At 44.8% G+C, this 23731-nt stretch overlaps 1 protein-coding gene and 1 long non-coding RNA gene across 3 annotated transcripts; one reads left to right on the top strand and one right to left on the bottom strand.

Annotated features, from left to right (window-relative positions):
• Nucleotides 1-1114: 1114 nt before the first annotated feature.
• LOC128123481 (uncharacterized) lies at nucleotides 1115-5576 on the top strand. The gene is made up of 2 exons (XR_008222673.1): nucleotides 1115-2317; nucleotides 3483-5576. It is a non-coding gene; the product is annotated as an uncharacterized LOC128123481 (long non-coding RNA).
• On the bottom strand, nucleotides 2542-22141 carry CUNH17orf75 (chromosome unknown C17orf75 homolog). 2 transcript variants are annotated; one of them, XM_052759926.1, is made up of 10 exons: nucleotides 21863-22141; nucleotides 20688-20768; nucleotides 17975-18100; nucleotides 16350-16493; nucleotides 15701-15758; nucleotides 12358-12477; nucleotides 10255-10319; nucleotides 9992-10128; nucleotides 6902-7005; nucleotides 2542-6105 (listed from the first exon to the last, which is right to left on the bottom strand). In XM_052759926.1, the coding sequence occupies exons 1-10, from the start codon at nucleotides 22069-22071 to the stop codon at nucleotides 5899-5901; spliced, it is 1251 nt and encodes a 416-aa protein (XP_052615886.1). In that variant the 5' UTR covers nucleotides 22072-22141; the 3' UTR covers nucleotides 2542-5898. The 2 variants fall into 2 exon arrangements, with proteins under 2 accessions (XP_052615886.1, XP_052615885.1); XM_052759925.1 differs by having other exon boundaries at nucleotides 21960-22140.
• Nucleotides 22142-23731: the final 1590 nt, after the last annotated feature.

The raw sequence follows: 23731 nt of genomic DNA, 5'->3' as shown, positions 1-23731 counted from the left end.
CATCAACAACTTAATCTTGAAGAACAGGGCATGGTCAAGTTCATAGCCTGAAGGGGACATGAAAGTAGCATCTATGCTCAGGGCAAAGCCTGGGACTTCGGAAGTTTAACAGCTGAGCTGGCTTTGCGTGGATGAGGCCTGAAAGAGCCAACTGTGTCCGAGTTAACATGTACCAAATGCTTGAAGGTTAAATTGCCCTGTAAAGTGTAGAATGGGGGTCGTTTCCCTTCACATCAATTTCCTGTGTATTACTGAAAAATGTTCCCAAACAATGTGGGAGCCATCCCAAAACTAATTAAGTTTGCCTTTGGCCTCCTCCCATTTCCCCTTTTCTGTTTCTTCCTGTCAGATTCTCATTCATCAAGTAACTTACTAAAATGCTTACCAATGATAATTTAAAAAATGAAAACAGCTGGTTGTGGTGGTGCACACTGGTAGGATTTGCTGAAGGAGGCAGAGGCAGGAGGATCACGAGTTTGAGGCCAGCCTGGGCTACACATAAAAAAATAAAATAAAAAATAAAAACAACGGGCAGTAGTGGCATACGACTTTAATCCCAGCACCCAGGAGGCAGAGACAGGTGGATCTCTGTGAGTTCAGGGCCAGCCTGGTCTACAGAGCGAGATCCAGAACAGCTAGAGCTACACAAAAAAATCTTGAGAAATCCTGTCTAGAAAAAAACAAGGAAGGAAGGGAGGGAGGGAGGGAGGGAGGGAGGGAGGGAGGGACGGAGGAAAGAAAACTAGCCAGGCATACATCTTCAATTCGAGAGACACAGAACAGACCTGAGCCCCAGGGCAGCCAGGGCTGTACAGAGAAACCCTGTCCGGGGGAAGGGACAGTTTACTAAGTCCCTACTTATGCTAACAGTGAGGTAGACCTTTTCATAGCTAATGTTTTGTGTTGGTTTTTTTTTTTTTTTTTCAAGACAGGGTTTCTCTGTGTAGCCCTGGCTGCCCTGGAACTCACTGTAGATCAGTCTGGCCTTGAACCCACAGAGATCCACCTGCCTCCACCTCCTGAGTGCTGAGATTAAAGGAGTGTGCCACAACCATCCCACTTGTTTTGCTTTTGAGACAGGGTCTCACTGTGTAGCCCTGGCTTGCCTGGCTGGTTTTTTTTTTTTTTTTGGTTTTTCGAGACAGGGTTTCTCTGTGTAGCTTTGCGCCTTTCCTGGAACTCACTTGGTAGCCCAGGCTGGCCTCGAACTCACAGAGATCCGCCTGGCTCTGCCTCCCGAGTGCTGGGATTAAAGGCGTGCGCCACCACCGCCCGGCGCCTGGCTGGTTTTAAACACACAGATTCACCTGCTCCTGCCTTCTGAGTGCTTGGATTAAAGGAGTGTGCCACCGCACGTGGCCGTTTTCATAGCTGCTTTATGTGAAATGCTTATAAACAAAACAATCTCGTATTTGTACAACAATGGAAGACTTTTTAGTTACTTGCTGATAGGAAATAGTACAGCTGTAGCCACACTTAGGCCATCTGGTTCCAAAGTTTATATATATATATATATATATATATATATATGTATGTATGTAGTGGTTTGGTGTTTTTGAAACAGGGTTTCTCTGTGAATCCCTGGCTGTTCTGGAACTCACTCTGTAGCCCAGGCTGGCCTTGAATGAACTCTCAGAGATCCACCTGCCTCTGCCTCCTGAGTGCCAGGAGTAAAGGCATGCGCCACCACCGCCTGGCCAAAATTTGTATTCTTGGTCCCTGGATATTTGCATGGGATGTAAAGGGAATTAATCTCATACATATGTTAAGAGGCAGTTTCTGGCTGGCTGTAATGGTTTGTGCAGGTAGATCTCTGTGAGTTCAAGGATTTGAGTTCAATCCCAGGTACCCATGGAAAATCCAGATGTAGTGCACACTTGTCATCCCAGTGCTGAGGAGGCAAATCCCTGGGACTCGCTGGCCTGCCAGCCAAGCCTACTTGACAAGCCATCTCCAAGGTCCTCTGGTCTCCACATACACATGCAAACACACACACACACACACACACACACACACACACACACACACACACACACCTCCCTGTCACCCCCAAGTCCAGCATAGTTCTGTCACTCTTAATGTGTGTGAGAGAGGAAAGGACCTGTGTCCTACAGGTGAAACGGTTTTGTTCTTTTAAGATTTATTTATTTACTATGGATACAGTATAATGTCTGTGTGTATGCCAGCAGGCCAGAAGAGGGCACCAGATCTCATTACAGATGGTTGTGAGTCATCATGTGGTTGCTGGGAATTGAACTCAGGACCTCTGGAAGAGCAGCCAGTGCTCTTAACCTCTGAGCCATCGCTCCAGTCCCAGGTGAAACTGTTTTAGACCACAAATAAAACATGATAAAAATTGTTTACTCCTTCCTTGTGCATTCCAACAGGTGACTAGAATTTTTCCACACATGCCTCAGTGTAGGTCTACGTATATGTGTGTGGGTGTGGTGTGGGTGTATATAAAAGGTATAATTTCCCCATAAACTTACTGGAAATTACTGAAGGTGTGAACTGAACTCAATTGGATAAAAAATATCTGCCTTGATTAGAAGCTGTGCTTTATTATTATAACAAATATAGTTACACTTTTGGTACAAGGCAAGCATATATTTCCTGTGTGTTGCACACAAGCACAAGTTTATTACATGTCTGAACATCACTTTTAAACCTTTAAAATTTAATACACTCACTTATTAAAATTTGAATACAGTACAGGTTTCGGGTCATGAGCTGTTTCTTCTCAGGACCAACAAGATAATCAATTCCATGACATCTTTCTCCTTGTCTTTAATAGCGGTACAGAATTGATCACAGACTTCTTTTTAAACATAAGACTACTATATACATTGCAAAGAAAGTACCTACAAATAAACAGAGTTATACTTTGCCTATATCGACAAGTGATTTAATGCATTTTGCTTTTATTTTTATTATTATTTTGGGTGAAACATTCACTTCTATTTTCATTGTTTTTGATGGAGGTCAGAGGTCAATCCTGGGACATCAATCCTCAGGAGTTATCTACCCTTTTGTTTTCCTGTTTGTTAATTGGTTCATTCTGAGGGATTCATGTGTAGAGATCAGAGCAGTTTGCAGGAGTGGGTTCTCTCCTTCCACCGGTGCATGGATTCTGGAGATAGCTCTCAGGCCATGAGCCTTGGCGGCAAGGGCCTTTATCCACTGAGTTATCCCTCCAGCTCATTTTTTGTTTGTTTTCCAATAAGGTCTCTAAGTGGCCTGAAGCTCACAAGTCAGCTAGGCTGGCCGGCAGGACTGCCCTGCCACATCAGCGCTAGGGTTACAAGCACATGCTACCACACTGGACGTTCTATGGAGGTTCTCAAGATCAAACTCAGGTCCTCATGTTGGCATCGCAAGTTCTTTACGCTGAGACAGTGCCCTGGCCACTACATTTATTTTCTAAAGGCCATTTGCCACAGACTCTTGATTGTGAATTTGAAAATGAAATTTTTGTTTTACAGATTCAAGACGTTGATGTCCTAATGTTGCTCATTACAAAATGATGTCAACATGGCCAAGTGCATTAGGAAGATTCCAGAAAAGTGCTGCAGAGCTGCTGACTATCCTCAGAGGCTATCAAAATGCTACTTCGATTCTTTTCTATACTGCCTATAATTCAAGTTATTAAACTTTAAAGCATATGAAAGCATTTATGAAGATCCTAAATTGTATTTCTCATTAAAGGAAAAGAAAGGGCGTGGTGAGTCATGTTCCTGGACTGACTTAGGGAGAGAAGGCAGAAGGCCACTCTCAGTCACTCTGAAAGTTAGAACTCAGCTCTTGGCAGTTAAGAGTTCCTCAGTTTTACAGGCTTCTGCTCCTCTGAGCATCCTGAAGGCAGTGAGAACACAAGGCTTCTGATTTTCTAAACCAAAGTCATTATCAAATGGATTTATTAAAGAGCTATGCAGAACAACCATGGGTGTGGATGCAGCTGGCATCCATGGGAATTAGAAAGGGCCACCCAAGGGCACTTACAATTGATTCAGGGTAAAACAATCCAAGGCTTGTTACACAGGTCCAAACTAAAATCAATGAGCAATTGTGATAGGAAGAATTTGTTTGCATTTTTAAAATTTTTAAAATATTACTTATTTATTGAGACAGGGTTTCAATATGTAGCCCTGACTGACCTGAAACTTGCTATTAAATCAGGAAATCAGGCTGGCCCTGAACTCACAGAGCTCCGACCTCCTCTGGCTTCCAGGTTACTTTCTTTCATTCTTTTTTTTTTTTTTTTTTTTTTGGTTTTTTGAGACAGGTTTCTCTGTGTAGTTTTGGTGCCTGTCCTGGAACTCACTCTGTGGTCCAGTCTAGCCTCAAACTCACAGAGATCCTCCTAGCTCTGCCTCCCAAGTGCTGGGATTAAAGGCATGCGCCACCACCGCCCAGCCAGTTTATATTCTTATATTTGCTTGTAAAGGATATTTATTGTGTTTACTGTTTTGTTTTGTTTTGTTTTTCCTTAATACTGTTTAAGAACCCCAGCATTTTCATCTTTAAAAAAATAAATAAATAAAAAAGGAAGAAAATACAGGTTCCTGACAAATAACTACCTGTAAAAGATGTGGCCACTTCTGCAATAGCTTTTCATCCGAGAGACTTTCATATTGAAGCTAGTACATCCATTTTTCTTTTATTTTTTTGGTCTTTAGATAATTTTATGTGTGTGTTTTACCTGCATGTAGGTCTGTAAATTACATGTGTGCCTGATGCTACAGAGATCCACCTGCCTCTGCCTCCTGAGTGCTGTGATAAAAGGCATGTGCCATCACCGCCCGGCTCATTTTTAAACTCTTATACACTCATGATTTATTTTCATGTTGGCTTTAAAAAAGTGGTTTCATCATTCATGCCAACGATCAGTCTGTATCAGGCACCCACAGGACAAACAGATCTGTCTTTGACACAGCATGGGAGTGCTAGTAAGACCAATATGATAATGACTGCTATGTAGTCCAAGCTGGACACAAACTCACTTTGTAGCTCAGGCTGGCCTGGAACTTGAAACCTGCTGTGGGATATTCTGTGTATTAAATGTGTTGCTCTGATTGGTTAATAAATAAAACACTGATTGGCCAGTAGCCAGGCAGGAAGTATAGGTGGGACAAGGAGAGAGGAGAATTCTGGGAAGTGGAAGGCTGAGGCAGAGAGACGCTGCCAGCCGCCGTGATGAGAAGCAACATGTTAAGATACCGGTAAGCCATGAGCCACATGGCAACTTATAGATTAATAGAAATGGGTTAATTTAAGATAGAAGAACTAGTTAACAAGAAGCCTGCCACAGCCATACAGTTTGTAAGCAATATAAGTCTCTGTGTGTGTGTGTTTACTTGGTTGGGTCTGAGCGGCTGCAGGACTGGCGGGTGAGAGAGATTTGTCCTGGCCCTAGGCCAGGCAGGACCAGGAAAACTCTAGCTGCAGAAACTTCTTGCCTCAATCTCCTAAGTAGCTGGGATTACAGGCATGTGTCATCACATTTTACTGGGATCATATAGTTCAAAAAATTCTACAGTCTATTGAGAAAGAGGTCCTTTTTTTTTTTTTTTTTTTTGGAAGAGAAAAACCTGCTAAATATTCCAGGAAGGTCCTGAGAAGCCAAAAATCACCTCCAGAGCTTTTTAGGCAGCACATGTTTGAAGCTTAAAATTTATGAGACTAGCAATGTAGCAAAACTCCACAATTGTAATACATACTATCTGCCTAGGACTCTGAAGATAATCTGTGGATTTTTGTGTTTAATTACGTTAAACAAAAAAGTACAAAAGGAAGAAGGAACCCGGGTGTTTCCAGCCATCTTAGGAGCAGCACAACCCTACAAATGATGACAGCTAGTTCCACACACACACGCAGCCTCAGTACGTCATGACCCAAACCTCAGTCCAGGGCTTCTCTCATGAACTCTTCAAGGACCGCCACCACACTTTTGGCTTCGGGCATTTCTTCATGTTCCACTTTAACAATCTTCAAAAGAATATCTCCACTGCCACAGTTCTTAAGGAACATGTAACATTTAAACAAAGCATAATGATTCATCTCTGCCTGTCGGATAAATCTCTTCAAATTGTTTGTGTCTTGGATGGCCTAGGAAAAGATTACCCAGTTAATCTGTTTAGTGAGATAATGACGAGGCTTGAAGAATGCCCCCTTAAGCTGACACTCAGGGTATGTTGACAAGGTTGGCTTTTGTTTTATTTTGTTGTGAGATAGGGTCTCACTGTGTAGCCCCTGGCCTCAAACTCACAGAGGGTTTGCCTGTCTCTGCCTCCCATTGCTGGGATTAAAAGTGTGCAACCACACACCCGGCGAATGTTGGGCTTTTTAAAAACACCCTGTTTTTTTATTCCTATTGCTAGTATGCTTTGCCTTTGGTGTAACAGAATCTCACATTTAAAAAGAATTTTCAAAGTCTCCTACCAAGCCTTGGTGGCACACACCTTTAATGCCAGCACTTGGGAGGCAGAGGCAGGTAGATCTCTGAGTTCAAGGCCAACCTGGTCTATAAATCGAGTTTTAGGATAGCCAAGGCTGTTACACAGAGAAACCCTATCTTGAAATATCAAAAAAAAAATATTTTTAAATTAAAAATCTCCTAAGGTGACAGTACTCACCTACCAGACTTTGAAATCATTTGTGTATTGTAACTGATATGCATCACAAATTATCAGCTTCGTATCCCCTAAATATAAACAAGCAATTCACCACCAAGTATTGCAAATGAAATTGCATGCATGCAATGCTGCTGGACGGCAGGCAGGTGCCTTCTGTGACTCCAGTGCTGTGGGCTCCATTTAAAGAACACTGTGACTGTAAAAGCCAATCACTGATGCTACCACTTGCAGTAATCAGATTCAGAACAGATACACTGTATATGGCTTACCTTTAGTTTAAAGTTCTCCAGGACTTGTCTGAAAAGAAAAGGGTTACCCGCTTCAGCACCATGTAAGAAAGCCTGCATCCAGTCTTCACAGAAACGGTTGCTTCCTAAGCAAAAGTAAATAAACAAAATTAAGTACCACAAAGCACATGTATGTCAGTTTAAAAGATTTTACTTTTATGATTTTCAATTATGAGTGTGTGTGTGTGTGTGTGTGTGTGTGTGTGTGTGTGTGTGTACAGGTGCCCTAGGAGGCCTGAAGTGTTAGATCCCTCAACATGGGTGCTGGGAACTGAACTCTTTTTCTTTCTTTCTTTCTTTCTTTTTTTTTGGGGGGAGGGGGGGCAGGGTGGTTCCAGACAGAGTTTTTCCATGTAGTTTTGGTGCCTGTCCTGGATCTCTGTAGAACAGGCTGGCCTTGAACTCACAGAGATCCGCCTGGCTCAGACTCCTGAGTGCTGGGATTAAAGGCTTGTACCACCATTGCCTGGCTGAACTCTTTCTCTGAAAGAACAGCACATGCTATTAACCACAGAACCATCTATCCAGTCGTAGCACATGAATTTTTCTTTTCTGAGACAGGGTTTCTCTATGTAAGCCTTGACTGTCCTGGAACTCACTCTGTAGAACAAGCTGGCCTTGAACTCATAATGATCTACCTGCCTCTGCCTCCTGAGTGCTGGGATTAAAGGCGTGCGCCACCGCCACCAGCCCCATAAATTTCTTTATAAAAACATTTATAATTAATTATTTAAAACTTCCCTTGCGACTTCAAAAATAAGTTAAGCTTACCACATGGTAAGAAACGCCCAAGCAGTTGAAGCCCCATCATCACCTGTCCCTCTATCCCAGCAGAAAGGACCATCATTCCTGTATATGCTTTAAGCTTTGGCTAGCTACCTTTACCTTATAGATGAATGTTTTGTATATGGTAAGGCTTTGAGTGTTTTTCTTAGTGGCTGTTTCACTAAACAGTATGTTTCAGAGACATTTTAACATGTATTCTAGCTTGATTTTAGCCGCTCGATATTCCATTGTGTGAATTAGCAATTTGTTGATTTTTTTTAATCTTTTCTTTAAAGATTTACTTATTTATTACATATACAGTGTTCTGCCTGCATGTATGCCTGCAAGCCAGAAGAGGGCACCAGATCTCATTACAGATGGTTGTGAGTCATCATGTGGTTGCTGGGAACTGAACCTAGGTCCTCTGGAAGAACTGCCAGTGCTCTTAACTCCTGAGCCATCTCTCCAGTCCAGTTTATTGATTTCTTGTTGTTAAACATTTAAGTTGTTTCCAATTTGTTATATCAAAAAAATGCCTTTAGAAGCAGGATGTGTTGGTACACGCCTTTAATCCCAGCACTCAGGAGACAGAGGCAAGTGGATCTCTGAATTTGAGGCCAGCCTAGTCTACAGAGCAAGTTCCAGGGCTGCTGGGGCTACACAGTAAAACTCTCGGCCAGCCTGGTCTACAAAGTGAGTTCCAGCAAAGTGAGTTCCAGGAAAGGCGCAAAACTACAGAGAAACCCTGTCTTGGGGGGGGGGGACGACGACGACTCTCTCTTGGAAAAAAAACCAACATAAATACATGTTTAAAAATGCCTTTAGGGCTGGGACGGTGGCTCAGTGGATAAAGTACTTTCCATGACAGCATGAGGTCCTGAGATCAGGTCTCCAGCACACACATACAGCCAGATGCAGAAGTGTGAATATGAAATCCCGCTGTTCCTATGTTGAGATGAAAGGCATAGAGAGGAAAATCCCTAGAGCTTTGAGGGCCAGCTAGACTGACATATAGAGCAGCCAATAAAAACTATCTTGTTTGGTGAGGACTGACCCCCAATGTTGTCCTGTGAGTCCCCACATGTGTGCTAGGGTACACATGTACCTGCAATCACTCACACAGACACACACTCAAAAGATTTTCTTGGCCAGGTGTGATGGTGCACGTCTTTAATCCCAGCACTTGGGAGGCAGAGGCAGGTGGATCTCTGAGTTGGGACCAGCCTGGTCTACAAGTGAGTTCCAGGACAACCAGGGCTGTTACATAGAGAAACTCTGTCTTGAAAAACAACAACAACCAAAAAAATCAAAAACCAAAAAACAAAACAAAAAAGATTTTCTTAAGAAAATGCCAAGCTGGGCAGTGGTGGCACATGTCTTTAATCCCAGCATTTGGGAGGTCAGCCTGGTCTACAGAGTGAGTTCCAGGACAGGCTCCAAAGCTACACAGAGAAACTCTGTCTTGAAAAACAAAAAAACAAAAACAAAAACAACAACAACAAAACAACAACAACAAAAAGAAAATGCCAAAAAAAAAATTTTTTTAACTGGGCAATGGTGGCGCATGCCTTTGATCCCAGCACTTGGAAGGCAGAGGCAGACGGATCTCTGTGAGTTCAAGGCCAGCATGGTCTACGAAGTCAGTTTCAGGACAGCCAGGGCTGTTACACAGAGAAACCAAAAAAAGCTGGGCGGTGGTGGCACATGCCTTTAATCTCAGCACTTAGGAGGCAGAGCAAGGCAGATCTCTGAGTTCGAGGCCAGCCTGGTCTACAGAGTGAGCCCCAGGACAGTCAGGGCTACACAATCTGGAAAAACAAAATAACAAAAAAATCCCCCAAAGAGAAAATGCCTGTAAACCAGACATAGTGATTGAGTGTCTATAATCTCAGCACTTGAGAGGTAGAGGTAGAAGGGTTAGAATTTCAGGGCCAGTATATAGTCTACATGAGACCCTTTCTCAAAAACAATCAAACAAACAAAAAAAGCCTTTATATGAAGCACACTTGTAATCCTAGGAGAGCTAGGCAGGGATATTGTCAGCTCAAGGCCAACCTAGACTATACAGTGAGAACCTGTCTTAAAATAAAAAAAATTTTAAATGCCTTTATGAGCATGTTTGTATTTATTCCTGTGTACACACATGTGAGTTTTCTTATGCACAAAGTAGACTACGAGGCATGACTCGAGTCCCGTGTTTCTTGAATCAAGGTTTCAGCAAGCTTAGTTCAGCATGAGAAGGACATGTCTGTGTCACGTGTTTTCAGTGCAGGGGTCCCACCAACACTGCCTCTGTTTCCGACTCACCTGCATTGTGGAACTGAGGCTGGGGGCCACTACAGTCGATGATCACAGACTTATGCTGCTCCTCTGTCATGGCCATGCACAAAGACGTCATGGTGCCTTCGTGAATCAGTCCCTGGAGACTGGCCACACTCAGAAACCTGTCACACATACCAGTCCTCTTCCACCAACAGCATTGCAGAACGGGAGAAAACAAACGCATTCTATCCTAGGGGTGGGAGCTTCAAACGGGGCTGTTGGGCTCGCCGGGGAAGAGCTTTCTTTACCTGTTAATGTCTGTCTTTGTTTTTTCATCGGATTCTTTAAGCTCAACAGGAGTATAGCTTAGAGCCTATGAGAGAGGGGGAGAGGGCACCAGTTTGATACATGCCTCCTCTGTTCCTCACTGACCCACCACTCCCCTCCCAATGCATGGTCCACCGTGTGATCACACATGGTTACTAATGAACACGGCCCATCACACCTTTTGCTCAGTGGCTGCCTGCAACATTTGAAGGCCAACTTGATTTTCCCATTGCTGCAGATTAAACCAGGACCTCCTACACCCTACACAAGCTAAAGCCCTGCTCGGTGATGCCTTGTTTATTTACTTATTTTATTGGTTTTGAGAGACAGGGTTTCTCTGTGCAGCTTTAGAGCTGTCCTGGAACTCACTCTATAGGTCAAAGGTCAACTTGCAGGAATCAGTGCTCTCCTTCCAGCCTGAAGGATCCAGGGATGGAACTCAGGTTCTCAGGCTTGGCAGCAAGTGCCCTGGTCTATGACACCACCCCCCAAATCTATCTTGCGCGCGTGTGTGTGTGTGTGTGTGTGTGTGTGTGTGTGTGTGTGTGTGTGTGTGTGAATGAAAGTGTCAAGGAGTACAAGTGGAAGTCAGCACAGTTCTCTCCTGCCACCTTGTGGGATCTGGGGATTGGTCTCAGTCATCAGGCTTGTGCGGGGACCAAACGCTGTCACACAGTTAAAATTACTTTGCATTTTGCTTTTCTTTTCAGATATTCTGGAAATGGCCTGATTCCCAGCATTTCAAACAGTCATTATTTCAGGGAGGTGTGGTTGGGCAGGTCTGTAATCTCGAGGAGCTGAGGCAGGTAAGATTGAAAGTTTGGAGTCAGCTGGAAATGACTCAGTTGAGTAAAAGTGCTAGCTGTTCCAGCCAGCCAGCCTGAGTGCTATCCCCAGAATCCACATAAAAAGCCAGATCTGGGGCATGCACCAGCCCAGCACTCACGGTGATATGGGAGGCAGAGACACAATCAGCAGAAAGCTCGAGGGCCAGCCAGCCTGTTAGTACGCCACACAGAAACAAGGTGGAAGAAGAGAACTCACAAAAGCTGTCCTCTGTTCTCTACACACACACACTAAATAATTTACATCTTTTCTTAAAAAAAAAAAAAAAAAGTTAAGCCATGCTATGCTGAACAGTGAGGCCTTCTCTTTATTTTTTATTAATTTTTTTTTTTTTCCCTGACACAGAGTTTCCCTGTGTAACCTTGGCTGTCCTGGAACTTGCTGTGTAGAGCAGGCTGGCCTCAAACTCAGAGCTCTGCTTGCCTCTGCCTCCTGAGTGCTGGGATCAAAGGCGTGAACCACCACCGCCCAGGGAGGTCCTGTCTTTAAAAAGTGGCTAGAAAGAAAAGATTATTACTTTTTTGTGTGTGTTTGTTTTTTTGTTTTGGTTTTTCGAGACAGGGTTTCTCGGTGTAGTTTTGGTGCCTGTCCTGGATCTCGCTCTATAGACCAGGCTGGCCTCGAACTCACAGAGATCCTCCTGGCTCTGCCTCCCGAGTGCTGGGATTAAAGGTGTGCGCCACCACTGCCCGGCTACTTTTTTTACTGTGAAGACCCAGCTGGCATCTTTAATGGGACAGGGTCTCACATAAATCAGGTGGGTGTCAAACTCTCTCTGTAGCTGAGGCTAGCCTTACCTTATCCTCCTGCTTCTGTTTTCCCAGTGCTGTGAGTATAGACATGCACCAGCACACCTGATGGGAAGCATCTTTCTAATGGAAAGATCCAGCTGACATTCAACCCCACCTTAGTATTAAAACTTTCTAGATAGGAGTCAATAAGGTGTGGGTGGAGCACGCCTTTAATCCCAGCACTCGGAAGGCAGAGCCAGGGGATGTCTGTGAGTTTGAGGCCAGCCTGGGCTATAGAGTGAGTTCCAGGACAGGCTCCAAAGCTACAGAGAAACCCTGTCTTGAAAACAAACAAACAAAAAAGATGTGGTCTAAATAGCAAGCATAGTCTGAAGGAATATTCAGGAAGGACAAAGTTACGTTTAGCGAAAATGAGTATGTTTTAAGTGATTCACGGTCTGCTGAGGAGATTCTAATTGGGGATGCTCTTTGGTGCGCAATACTTACGGCATGTAGCAGAAAGGTCAGTTTCTCCTGAAAGAGAAGAACTACCCTTTGGATCGGACACACCACATCCTCATACCAGCTGTTCAGATAGGATTTTACATCATTCCCCAGGCTCTTTTCCTAGATCGAGAGAGAATGTCATTTGCTTTAATATCATAAAAGCCTCTACCTTAGTGGACTTTTTTCTCAATATACTCTTTCTCTGTATGCGTGGTGTATGTATTTGTGTGTATGTGTAAGCTCAGGGTTGACATCAGGTGTCTTCTTCAACTGCTCTCCACCTTCATTTTGTAAATGAGATTTTTGGAGGTAGGTGGTGGTGGAGGACACGTGTGCACCATGGTGTCTATGTTTAGATCAGGGGACAACTTGTAGAAGTCAATTCTGACCTTCAACCATGTGGGTGCTGGAGATGAACTCAAGTCATCAGTCTTGGTGGCAGGTACCATCTCTCCAACTTCCCCATCTTATTTTCTTTCTTTTTAAAAAATATTTATTTATTATGTATACTGTATTCTGCCTGCATGTATGGCCTGCAAGACAGAAGAGGGTGCCAGATCTCATTATTGTGAGCCACCAGGCTGGGAATTGAACTCAGGACCTCTGGAAGAGCTGAGCCATCTCTCCAGCCCTCTTATTTTCTTGAGACAGGGTCTTTCACTGAATTTGGAGCTCACTGATTTGGCTGGGATGGCTAGCTAATGAGGTACAGGGATCTGCCTGTCCACCACTTCAGCACTGGGATTTCAGGTGCATGTCACCACACCCAGAATTTCTAGATGTGGACACTGGGGGTCCAAACTCAGGTCCTCAAAGCCATCTTCTTAGCCCCTTCTTCAGTACAATTTTTAAATTGTTATTTTTTGTTTATATGTGTGTATGTTCTATTGGAAGCCTCCCGGAGTCCAGGAGAGGGTGTTGAATCTTCTGGAAGTGGAGTTATAGGTGGTGATGAACAATTGGACTTTGGTGCTGAGAACTGTACTCTGGCCTTCTGAAAGAGTAGCAAGTGCTCTTAACTGGCGAGCCGTCTCTCCACCCCCGACCCCGCTTCAATATACTCCTGATAGCTGGAAAACAAAAACTAGGACAGGTACCTTTTCTGTTTGTTTTTGAGACATGGTTTAGCCATGTAGTGCAGGCCAGACTTGAACTTGCAATCCTAAACCTCCCACATACTGCCCGCCATCCTTTCTTTGTCTTCCCCCACCACCTTTTTTTTTTTTTTGGTTTTCCAAGACAAAAACCAGTGTAGCCCTAGCTGACCTAGAACTCAAGAGATTCTTCTGTCTCTGCCTCCCGAGTGATGGGATCAATGGTGTGTGCCACCACTGCCTGGCCATTTTTTTTTTCACAATAAACTTAATAAAATGAGTTATGAGCCATGCATCTTGGTGCAGACCTGTAGCTTCAACACTTGGAAGACTGAGACAGGAGTATCTCAAGTTCAAGGCTACCCTGGACTACAAAGTGAGTTTGTGAGACAGACTACAGAACAATACCGTCTCAAAAAAAGGAATTATGACTGAAGGAACAAGGTTCTTTGTAAATGTTCACTGTACTTCACCCTCATTGGAGAGATTCTTTAAGACAGTGGTTCTCAACCTTCCTAATGCTGTGACTCGTTAAACCAGTTCCTCATATTGTGGTGACCCCCGACATGAAATCATTTTTGTTGTTACTTCATAACTGTAATTTTGCTACTGTTATGAATTGTAAAGTAAGTATTTTTGAAGATAGAGGTTTGTTGGGGGGGGGGGGGCGGTCACAATCCACAGGTAGAGAACCACTGCTCTACATACTCTCATTTTCCACCTTGACTTTGAACAAACAGAGTGTAGTCAGCATGTTCATACTCAGAATGGGAATTAGAAGGGATATGAGGGCCATGATTGCGCAGGCCTTTAATCCCAGCACTCCGGAAGCAGAGACAGGCAGATCTCTGTGAGTTCGAGGCCAGCCTGGTCTAAGAGTGAGATCCAGGACAGCACCAAGGCTACACAGAGAAATCCTCTCTCAAACACACACACACACACACACACACACACACACACACACACACACACACACACACAAAAAAAAAAAGAAGGTATACAAGGAACTGATTAAAGTACGGAAGCCCACGAGTTATCAGACATGACCCCATGAGTATGTCTGGCTCTCTAGACAACTGTCACACAGGAAGAGCTCCAGTCTGGGAGTCCAGAACCCCAGCCTCAAATTGTTGGCTCACAGCTCTGCTGTCCTTTCCTCTGCTCTTGCAGTAGCTTGTAAGTACAAGAACTATCACTACACGTGATATGAACATCTTGACTAACAGCTACTGCAAGCTAAAGGTGTAGTCTTTTCAGACAGGCTCTCACAGAAATCTGGTGGTTGTCTAACCCTCTGTTGCTGTGGCTGGCACTAAACTCCCTCAAAGCACAGTTTTGACAGGTTTGGATAAATTAGTCAATATGGACATGTCTAATTCATAAAAGAGTAATAAAAATGGGATGTTTTTAAAACTTGGTATCTTAGACTACGACATAGCATATCTCTGATCCCATAGGCTGCATGGACCACTAGGGCTAACCAAAATATAGATCTTGTGTGCATAGAAATAGGTTTACATTTATTTTTGTGTGTGTTCATGCATGTGCCACACAAACGTGGAGGTCAGAGAACAAGCCATGTAAGTCAGTTCTCTGTCCATACTGTAAGTCCTGGGTATCACACTTGGTGGCAGGCACATCTACCTTTGAGCCTTCTCACCAGCTGTGCTTGGTTTTTGATTTATTTTATTTTATACGTACAGGGGTTTTGCCTGCATGTATGTTTGTGTATCACATGTATATGGTGACTGCAGAGGCCAGAGGATGGTGTCAGATCCCCTGGAACTAGAGCTACAGACAGTTGTGAGCCACCATGTAGGTGCTGGGAATTGAACCTGGGTCCTCTGGAAGAGTAGCCAGTGTTCTTAACCACTGAGCCATCCCTCTAGTTCCTTGTTTTCCTTTTGAGACAGGGTCCGCTATGTAGCTCTGGCTGGCTCGGAACTCACTGTGTAAGCTAAGCCAGCCTCATGCTCTGCCTCCCACATGCTGGGATGACAGGGGTGGATTTCCACAATCCGACTGAACACTGAAGTTTTCATCAACACAACACATCAAAAGCAGAACCACGAAACCTTCGGCACCTATAACACAGCTGCACCCCTGCTTGCATCCCACAGCGCTCATCCACGCCCACAAGGGGAGGAACTTAGAACTGAAGTGTCGGGTGGCTGCCGAGGGACCGACAAGTACAGCAGTCCTGGTGTGCTCATCACTGTGTCTTAGAAAACCCACGTCGGTCATCTTACCTCACAATCCATGGGGTTTTTCAGCCCTTGGATATACTTGTCCAACTCAAGCCTGAAAGTATGTTCTTAAGGAAGAGATATAGAATGACCAATCAGTATTTCACCTCTCAGCAAGAAATACAAGGTTGCCAGCTGGTGGTAGTGGCACAGGCCTTTAATCCCAGTACTTGGGCGTCAGAGGCAGGCAGATCAAGGCCAACCTGGTCTACAGAGAGAGTTTCAGGACAGCCAGCACAGCCAGTTTCAGACTACATAGAGAAACTTGGCTCAGAAAAAAAAAAAAAAAAAAAAAAGGAAAAAAAATACAAGGTCTCAGCTGGACACGGTGGCATACACCTTTAATTCCAGCACTCAGTGTCAGAGGCAGGTGGATCTCTTTAAGTTTAAAGCCAGCCTGGTCTACATAGTGAGCTCCGTGCTAGTCAGGACTACAAAGTAGATCCTTTCTGGGGGGGAAAACAAAAGAGAGAGAGAAAGACAAAGTGTCTCAAATACTACAAACTGGATCGAAACAAGCCTAGGCAAATGGCCGCAATCGACGTTCAGACACACCCTTAAGGGTGGAGAAGGTGGGGGCAGGGTGATAGCTACCAGTGCCTTCCCCCGATGTTTTCCCTCCTGATACCCTCAAATACCAAAGAAAGGATATAGCTCCAGTCCTTTCTCAGACCCTCCTAAGAAGCAGACCACATACTCGGAAGGGTTATATTCAGGCTCCACTGCTGCTATTTCAGGAAGCAGTTTTTCCTGTTGGAAAAGGCAGTAATAACAACCAACGCGGTAACCTGGAATTCTAGAAAAGAAAGAGAAAGGAAAGTGGCATATCCTGGTACTCACGCTCCTCGCTGTGTAGATGGCTCTGAACCCTGGTCTTGGCCTGGTAACACTTTCGGATCTCCCACTCATGCAGAGATTCCCAGCCTCCTCTTACTCATCTTAGCGGAGAAGCATGACTGTTCACCCCAGGTGAGGTTTAATTAAACACACCAATCCCTGCACTGGGAGGCAGAGGCAGGCAGATCTCTGTGTGTTCGAGAACAACCTGGTCTACATGGTGAGTTCCAGACCAGTCAGGTTCCATGGTGAGACCTTGTCTCAACACACAAACCAGCCTCTAACAGAGGGTCAGTGAATTCTGCTGTCTCATGTGAGAAATCTAGGAGTTGGAGGATGGCTAGGCAGTTAAGAAAGCAATGGCTACTCTTCTAAAAGGCCCAGGTTCGATTCCCAGCACATGGTGGCTCACAAACATCTGTGCCTTCAGTTCCAGGAGATCCGACACCTTCTTCTGGGCCCTGCAGGCACCAGGCACACACCTTGTGCACAGACATTCATGCAAGCAAAACAACCAACCATACACATAAAATAAAAAATTTAAAACTTGTTTAAAGAAAAATCCACACAAAGTTCAGCTTTGTTCACAGAATAATCGTTCATAAAAATAAGCATGTTCCCCGTCCTTTAAACCTTCACATGTCATGGCTGTTATATGCTGATGTGCCAGGCACATCCAGTAGCTTTATCCTTGGGCCACAGGTGCATACTTGTAAGGGAAACTATATTTGAACAAATGTGTGGTCTGAAGGAGTGTAACAGCGAGACAGTTGGGATCAGGCTGAGGGTACCTGTGACCTGACCTCCCTGTGACCTTGGGCTTCCAATTCTCTGTTTCCTTCCTCACTGGAAAGTAAGATAACTGCCCTTTGTAAGAAGAACTACATCAGCAATTGTAAAAGCACATTACAAACTGTAGGCATATAATTTCCACTTTGGTAATTAACTTTTTTTTTTTTTCCCAAACAGGGTTTCTCTGTGTAGCTTTTGGAACCTGTCCTGGAACTCACTTTGTAGACCAGGCTGGCCTCGAACTCACAGAGATCCGCCTGCCTCTGCCTCCCAAGTGCTGGGATTAAAGGAGTGCACCACCACTGCCCGGCAGTAATTAACTTTTTTAATGATGCTATGTATGGGACAGAGAGCTCTGCACACACTAGGTAAGTGCTCTACATCAGGGCTCCATCTCCAGCCCTGGAATCTTTTGTCTAAGTATAAAACAGACTACAGTACATCCACGTGCCAGAATCTCACTCAGTCTAATTTCACAAGGTTGATGTGTGAGATTCATCACTCTGGCTGGGAGTAGAAGGGGAGGAGGTGCTGGAAAACAGAAAACAAGGATGTTTTCTGCAGGTCTAGATCTTTCCGAGTTTCTCCACACTTCTCATGTTTAGCTCAGAAATCAAAAACACAGGAGACAGCACATTTTATACTTACCTCAGCTCTACAGATGCAACATTACCCAGCCCTTCAAAGAACGCTCCCTTGGAAAGACGCTTAGCAATGAAACCGCGCAGCTCTGGCTCCACTTCCGATGGTAGATTAGTATCCACCAAGGAGAGGCTTGACAAATGAAAGACACACGTTCCTTACCAGTAGGACACACACACCCATAAATCACACATAACGCACCAAAGCCAGGGCCTCAGGCTCTCCCTCAACAGCGTCCCTATGTAGCCCAGGCTGGTCTTGAACTAGTTCCATAGCCTAGGTTAACCTCAAACTTGCTCCACTCTCTTAAGTGCTGGGATCACAGCTGTGTATTGCCATACCAATTTTAGGGTCTCTCTTAGGAATGCTGTCTACTTGAGGACCCCTGCTGGTGAATGTTATTGTTTAGATTTGGAATGTCCCCCAAAAGGCTCACAGACCATATTGGTATTGGAAGTATTCGAACCTTTAGGAGGACACTAAGTCACTGAAGTATGACCTTAATAACATATCAGAATCCTAACTGGTTGGCCAACTGGCTGAAAGCTTGCCTGCCTCTCACCCATTTTCCCTTTCTTCCTAGCTGCCATGGGGTTCACAAGCTCTTCTGCCACACGCTCCTGCCATGAACTCCTGTGTTGCCACAGGCTCACAGGCAATAGGGTCAAGAAACCACGGACTGAAACTTCTGAAACTCAGCCAAATTTTCCTTAAAGATAATTACCTCCCCAGGTGTAGCAGCATAAGTCTTTAGTCCCAGCAACTGGGAGGCAGAGGCAGACAGATCCATGTGAGTTATCTCCTTCCACTTTATGAATTCGGCATATCAAATTCAACTCATCAGGCCTGACAGCAAGTGCCTTCGCCTGCTGCGACATTTCACTGGACCTATTTTGGTGGGTTTTTGTTTGCTTATTATTGATGTTTTAGAATTTTTTAAAAGATTGATTGCTAGCCGGGCGGTGGTGGCGAACGCCTTTAATCCCAGCACTCGGGAGGCAGAGCCAGGCGGATCTCTGTGAGTCTGAGGCTAGCCTGGTCTACAAAGCGAGATCCAGGAAAGGCGCAAAGTTATGAAGAGAAACCCTGTCTCAAAAAACCAAAAAAAAAAAAAAAAAAAAAAAAAAAAGATTTATTGCTATTTCTATTTAAGTATATGTGTGTGTATGTCTGTGTATCTGTATGAGTGTATGCCACACGGGGTTGGGTGTCCTCAGAGTCCAAAAGAGAGTGTCAGATAATCTGGATCTGGAGTTAGAGGTGGTCGTGACACCTGACCTGGGTGCTGGGAACTGAACTTGCGTCCTCTGAAGTAGTATGTGTTCTTACCACTGAGCCACGTCTCTTGCCTCTTTCTCTTTTTTTTTTTTCCAGTTTTATTATTTTATGTGTAGGGCTGTTTTGTCTGCACATTTGTGCACCAAATGTGTACTTGGTGTCTGTGGAGGCCAGAGGAGGGCATCACATAAGATTGTGAGCCACCATGTAGGTGCTGCACATTGCATTTGGAAGAGCAGCCAGTTCCCTTAACCACTGAGCCAGTTCTCCAACCCCATTTTTTTTTTAAAGATAAGAGTGTCATGTAGCTCAGTCTGTTTCAAACTCACAGTGTAACTGAGGATGACCTTCAACTATTTTCGTGTGTGTGTGTGTGTGTGTGTGTGTGTGTGTGTGTGTGTGTATACATGGATATGCATATTCATGTGTGTGCAGGGACATTTGTGTACGCATGTGCGCATACTTATAGGGGCTAGAAGTCAACCTGTTCCTCAGATGCTGTCTACCTTTTTTTGTTTTTGTTTTTTTGGTTTTTCGAGACAGGGTTTCTCTGTGTAGCTTTGCGCCTCTCCTTGAACTCACTTGGTAGCCCAGGCTGGCCTCGAACTCACAGAGATCCGCCTGGCTCTGCCTCCCGAGTGCTGGGATTAAAGGCATGCGCCACCACCGCCCAGCACTGTCTACCTTTTTTGAGGCAGGGTCTCTCACTGGGATCTGGGGCTTGTGGATTTAGACTGGACTGGCCAGCTAAGAAGATCCAGGGATCCTCCTCTCTCTGTCTACCCTGGGCTGGGACTCCAAGTACACCACTCTATTCAGCTTTTACCTGGATTCTGGGAATTGAAATTAGGTCTTCATACACTTTATAGACTAAGCCTGACACTGATCGCGCCAGCCTGACACCGAACTCCTAATCTTCCTGCATTCCACCTCCCAAGTGCTAGAATTACAGGTGAATGCCACCACGTTTGGCTGTTGTTTTTATTTAATTGTTTTGTTGACACAGAGTTTCTCTGTATAGTCCTTACTATTCTTGAACTCGCTCTGTAGACCAGACTATCCTCAAACTCAGAGATCCATCTACCTCTGCCTCCTGAGTGCTGGGATCAAGGCATGTGCTCCTGGCCTACCCCTACCCCCTCCACTTTATTTTTAAATATAAATCTTGATAAAAATATTACGTTGAGTTTTTACTGGAGTTCCAATCAAGAAATTCAAAAGAATTCTATCTGGCTAATTGCAGGGGCGTTATCAGTATTTGCATCTGCCCTGCCTTGAGTGAAAGAGCCAAGGAGGAGGGAATCAGAAGAGGTTCCTAGGGGATAGGAGGAGCTGATGATTGACTCAGAGAAAGCTCCGTAGCCACAGGATACCCAGGGATATCTACAGATAAGCGCAGATCATGAAAGCCCATGAGTGAATCATGCTTAGCTGTTTTTACCTGAAATCATCACCAGAGGGAGTTTCTGCATTTAGGCCACTTGAACGTCCATCATCGCTATCCCCTCGATGCTGTGTCAGTCTGCAAGATGCAACACAACAAACAGTGCTGTCAATCAGAGTATCCAGCCCTTGTAAGCTGGGCAAAAGCAAGGGATCAACTACAATGCTACAAGACAAAGAAGCCCCATGAAAGAGTGCTGACAAGAGCCCCCTTTCTCTCCAGCATACTTAATAAGTGGAGAAAAGACCTAGTGTCTGGAAAGTTTGAAGAAATTCCCCTTTAAAAATCAATTAAGGAGCCGGGCGGTGGTGGCGCACGCCTGTAATCCCAGCACTCGGGAGGCAGAGGCAGGTGGTCTACAGAGCTAGTGCAGGACAGGCTCCAAAGCTACAGAGAAACCCTGTCTTGAAAAACAAAAACAAACAAAAAAAAATCAATTAAGGGCTGGAGAGATGATGGCTCAGCCGTTAAGAGCACTGGCTGCTCTTCCAGAGGACCTGAGTTCAATTCCTAGCACCCATATGGCAGCTCACAGTTGTCTGTAACCCGTTCCAGGGGCTCAACCACTCTCACACAGACATACATGCAGGCAAAATACAAATGCACATAGTTTTTTTAATTAAGAAAAATTAGTTAATTTAAAAAAAAAAAAAGGCCTGGCGAGATATTTCAGCGGTTAAGAGCGCTAACTACTCTTGGGGAAGGATTCAAATTTAGTTCCCACTACCCACTTAGGGCACCTTACAATCAATTATAACTCAAGTTCAAGTTCTAGGTGTATCTGATGCCTCTGGCCTCAGTAGGCACCTGCATGCATGTGCGAATACCCACACACAGACACAGAGACACATAATTAAAAATATAAAACACACCTTAAAAATTCCAGGGCCACAAGGGCTCCTGGAAAGTCAGCAGTGGGTGGGCAGGGGAGAGAAAGGCAGCAAGAAAGGAGAAAACTAGAGGGCAGGGATGAAAGTGTGTAGTAGAAATGAACGCAATTGGGAACAGCCACTGAGGGCAGAGGACAGACACTGAAGGAATGCGCTGAATAAATGTCAGGGGCTGCGGTGACAGGCTAAAAGAGGGCAGAAGGCTTGGGAGTGCAGGGCATAAAAGCCCAGACGAGCCTTGAAGAACCGACTGAGGCCAGGAGGGCCCATTGGGCCAGAGACCTTGGCTGGGAGAGGAGATGGCGAGTGGGGGCTTCGGGGCGCAAGGCTGGGCGGCGGGGCGGCGGGGCCGCGGGCGCAGCGGGCAGGATGCGGGCACCTGCTTCCGCAGTAGCTGTACAGGCAATAGTGTCTGCTGGGTGGCGGCTCGAGTCTCCGCTCCTCCGCAGAGCCACCCTCCTCGCTGCTCTCCAGCTCCTTTTCATCCCCATCCAGCGATTCCTGCAAAGACGGGAGCATCGCGGCAGCCTCCTCGCGGCCCTGTGTCCCAGTCAAACCATTCCCCCGCAGCTGGGCGGCCCTCTGTGCGCTGGCTCGACCTCCTCCCCGGCCTCGCACATCTGAGTTCCGTTGGCTTTCTGAGTCCCGGGCAAGAAAGCCCATTTGGAGAGACCGGCACTTCTCTGAGGGGGCTCTCTGAGAACCCCTTACTATTTCTTTTTAACCGACTTTCCTCCACCAATTGACGTATCAAGGAGACAGTATGTGCTGAAGATGATACAGCTGCTCCACTGCCTTCTTTCCGTGTGCAAAAAAGACGTGCATATAACAGTTTGATGAAAGACACGAATTTAGCCAGACCTGGAGGAGCGCCCCTTTAATCCTTAGCACTCTAGAGACAGAGGCAGGAGGATTTCTGTGAGCTCGAGGCCTCCCTGGTTTACAAACCGCGTTCTAGGCCAGTCAGAGCTACACAGTGAGACCCTGCCTCAAAAATAAAATAAAATAAAGACAAGATGCCAGAAGATGGTGGTGCACTCCTTTAAACTGAGCACCCTGAAGGCACAAGCTGGCAGATCTCTGAAATCGAGGCCAACCTTATCTACAGAGCAAGTCACAGAACAGCCAGAAAAAACCCTGTCTCAAAAAACTAATAATAATAATAATAATAATACATTAATTTAATACTAATAAGACATTAATTTAAAATGGAGTGTGAGAGAGAGTTTTAAATTCTTGAATTAAGCTGGGCGTGGTGGCTTATGCCTTTAATCCCAGCACTAGGGAGGCAGAGGCAGGTGGAGTTCAAAGCCATCCTTGTCTACAGAGCTAGTTCCAAGACAGCCAGGGCTGTTACACAGACAAAACCCTGTCTCAAACAAACAAATAAATTATTGAATCTAAGGAATGTTTTCTAAACACAACAAAACGTTTAGAAGCCATACATAGAAACATTTTTTTTTTTAGCTGCTTACATAAAAATTAAATGGGTAGGTCGCCCGTGTGGCTTGCAGGGAGACTATTCCACAAAATTTTTTTTTGGTTTTTATGTTTGTTTGTTTTTTTGAGACAAGGTTTCCCTGTTTCTCTGTGTAGCTTTGGAGCCTGTCCTAGATCTCACTCTGTAGACCAGGCTGGGATTAAAGGCATGCACCACCACTGCCAGGCAGATTGCACACACTTTTATACTCCCAAAAGAAAACAGGTAGTATCATCAAGTAAGGGAGGCTCTTCTACAGGACAAAGATGGCCTCTTTAACCAGGCAACGACGTGTTTTACATATTTCGACATTATCATTCTTGGCTTTGAGATTGGGAGGAGCCTGGGGCTGCAAAAAATTTACATTCCAAGAGTTTTACTGGTATTCACAAGATGCTAGCTCATTTACAGAGGTCAACAGTAATGGCTACTCAAGGGCCTAAAAGAGAAACCAAGATGACTTTGGCTTCTCTATCTGCCACATTCATGGGGGAAGACTGGAGTGATGTATCTACACACCAAAGATGGTTGTCATTGCCCGAAGCTTTGCAAGAAAGGCATTTAAACACATCCTTACCCAGGCCATCAAGAAAGTATGGCCCCACTGACACCTTGATTTCAACTTCAAATCTTCAGAATGGGAAGAAAAGAAATTTCTGTTTGTTTGTTTT

The sequence above is a fragment of the Peromyscus californicus genome, unplaced genomic scaffold (genome assembly GCF_007827085.1).
Source record: "Peromyscus californicus insignis strain IS unplaced genomic scaffold, ASM782708v3 Scaffold_3__1_contigs__length_106647218, whole genome shotgun sequence".
Taxonomy (NCBI): domain Eukaryota; kingdom Metazoa; phylum Chordata; class Mammalia; order Rodentia; family Cricetidae; genus Peromyscus; species Peromyscus californicus.
The sequence above is the reverse complement of the archived record's forward strand: the minus strand, read 5'-3'. Positions and strand labels throughout refer to the sequence as shown.

Excerpts from the sequence above, each read along its gene's own strand:
- CUNH17orf75 (XM_052759926.1), bottom strand. The coding sequence starts at position 22,071 with ATGGGGATGAAAAGGAGCTGGAGAGCAGCGAGGAGGGTGGCTCTGCGG. Across the intron at positions 15,759-16,349 it reads TCTGAGAAAGGACTGGAGCT|TTTCAGGCTTGAGTTGGACA; the intron begins ATATCCTTTCTT and ends TTAAGAACATAC. Across the intron at positions 6,106-6,901 it reads TGGAGAACTTTAAACTAAAG|GCCATCCAAGACACAAACAA; the intron begins GTAAGCCATATA and ends ATCTTTTCCTAG.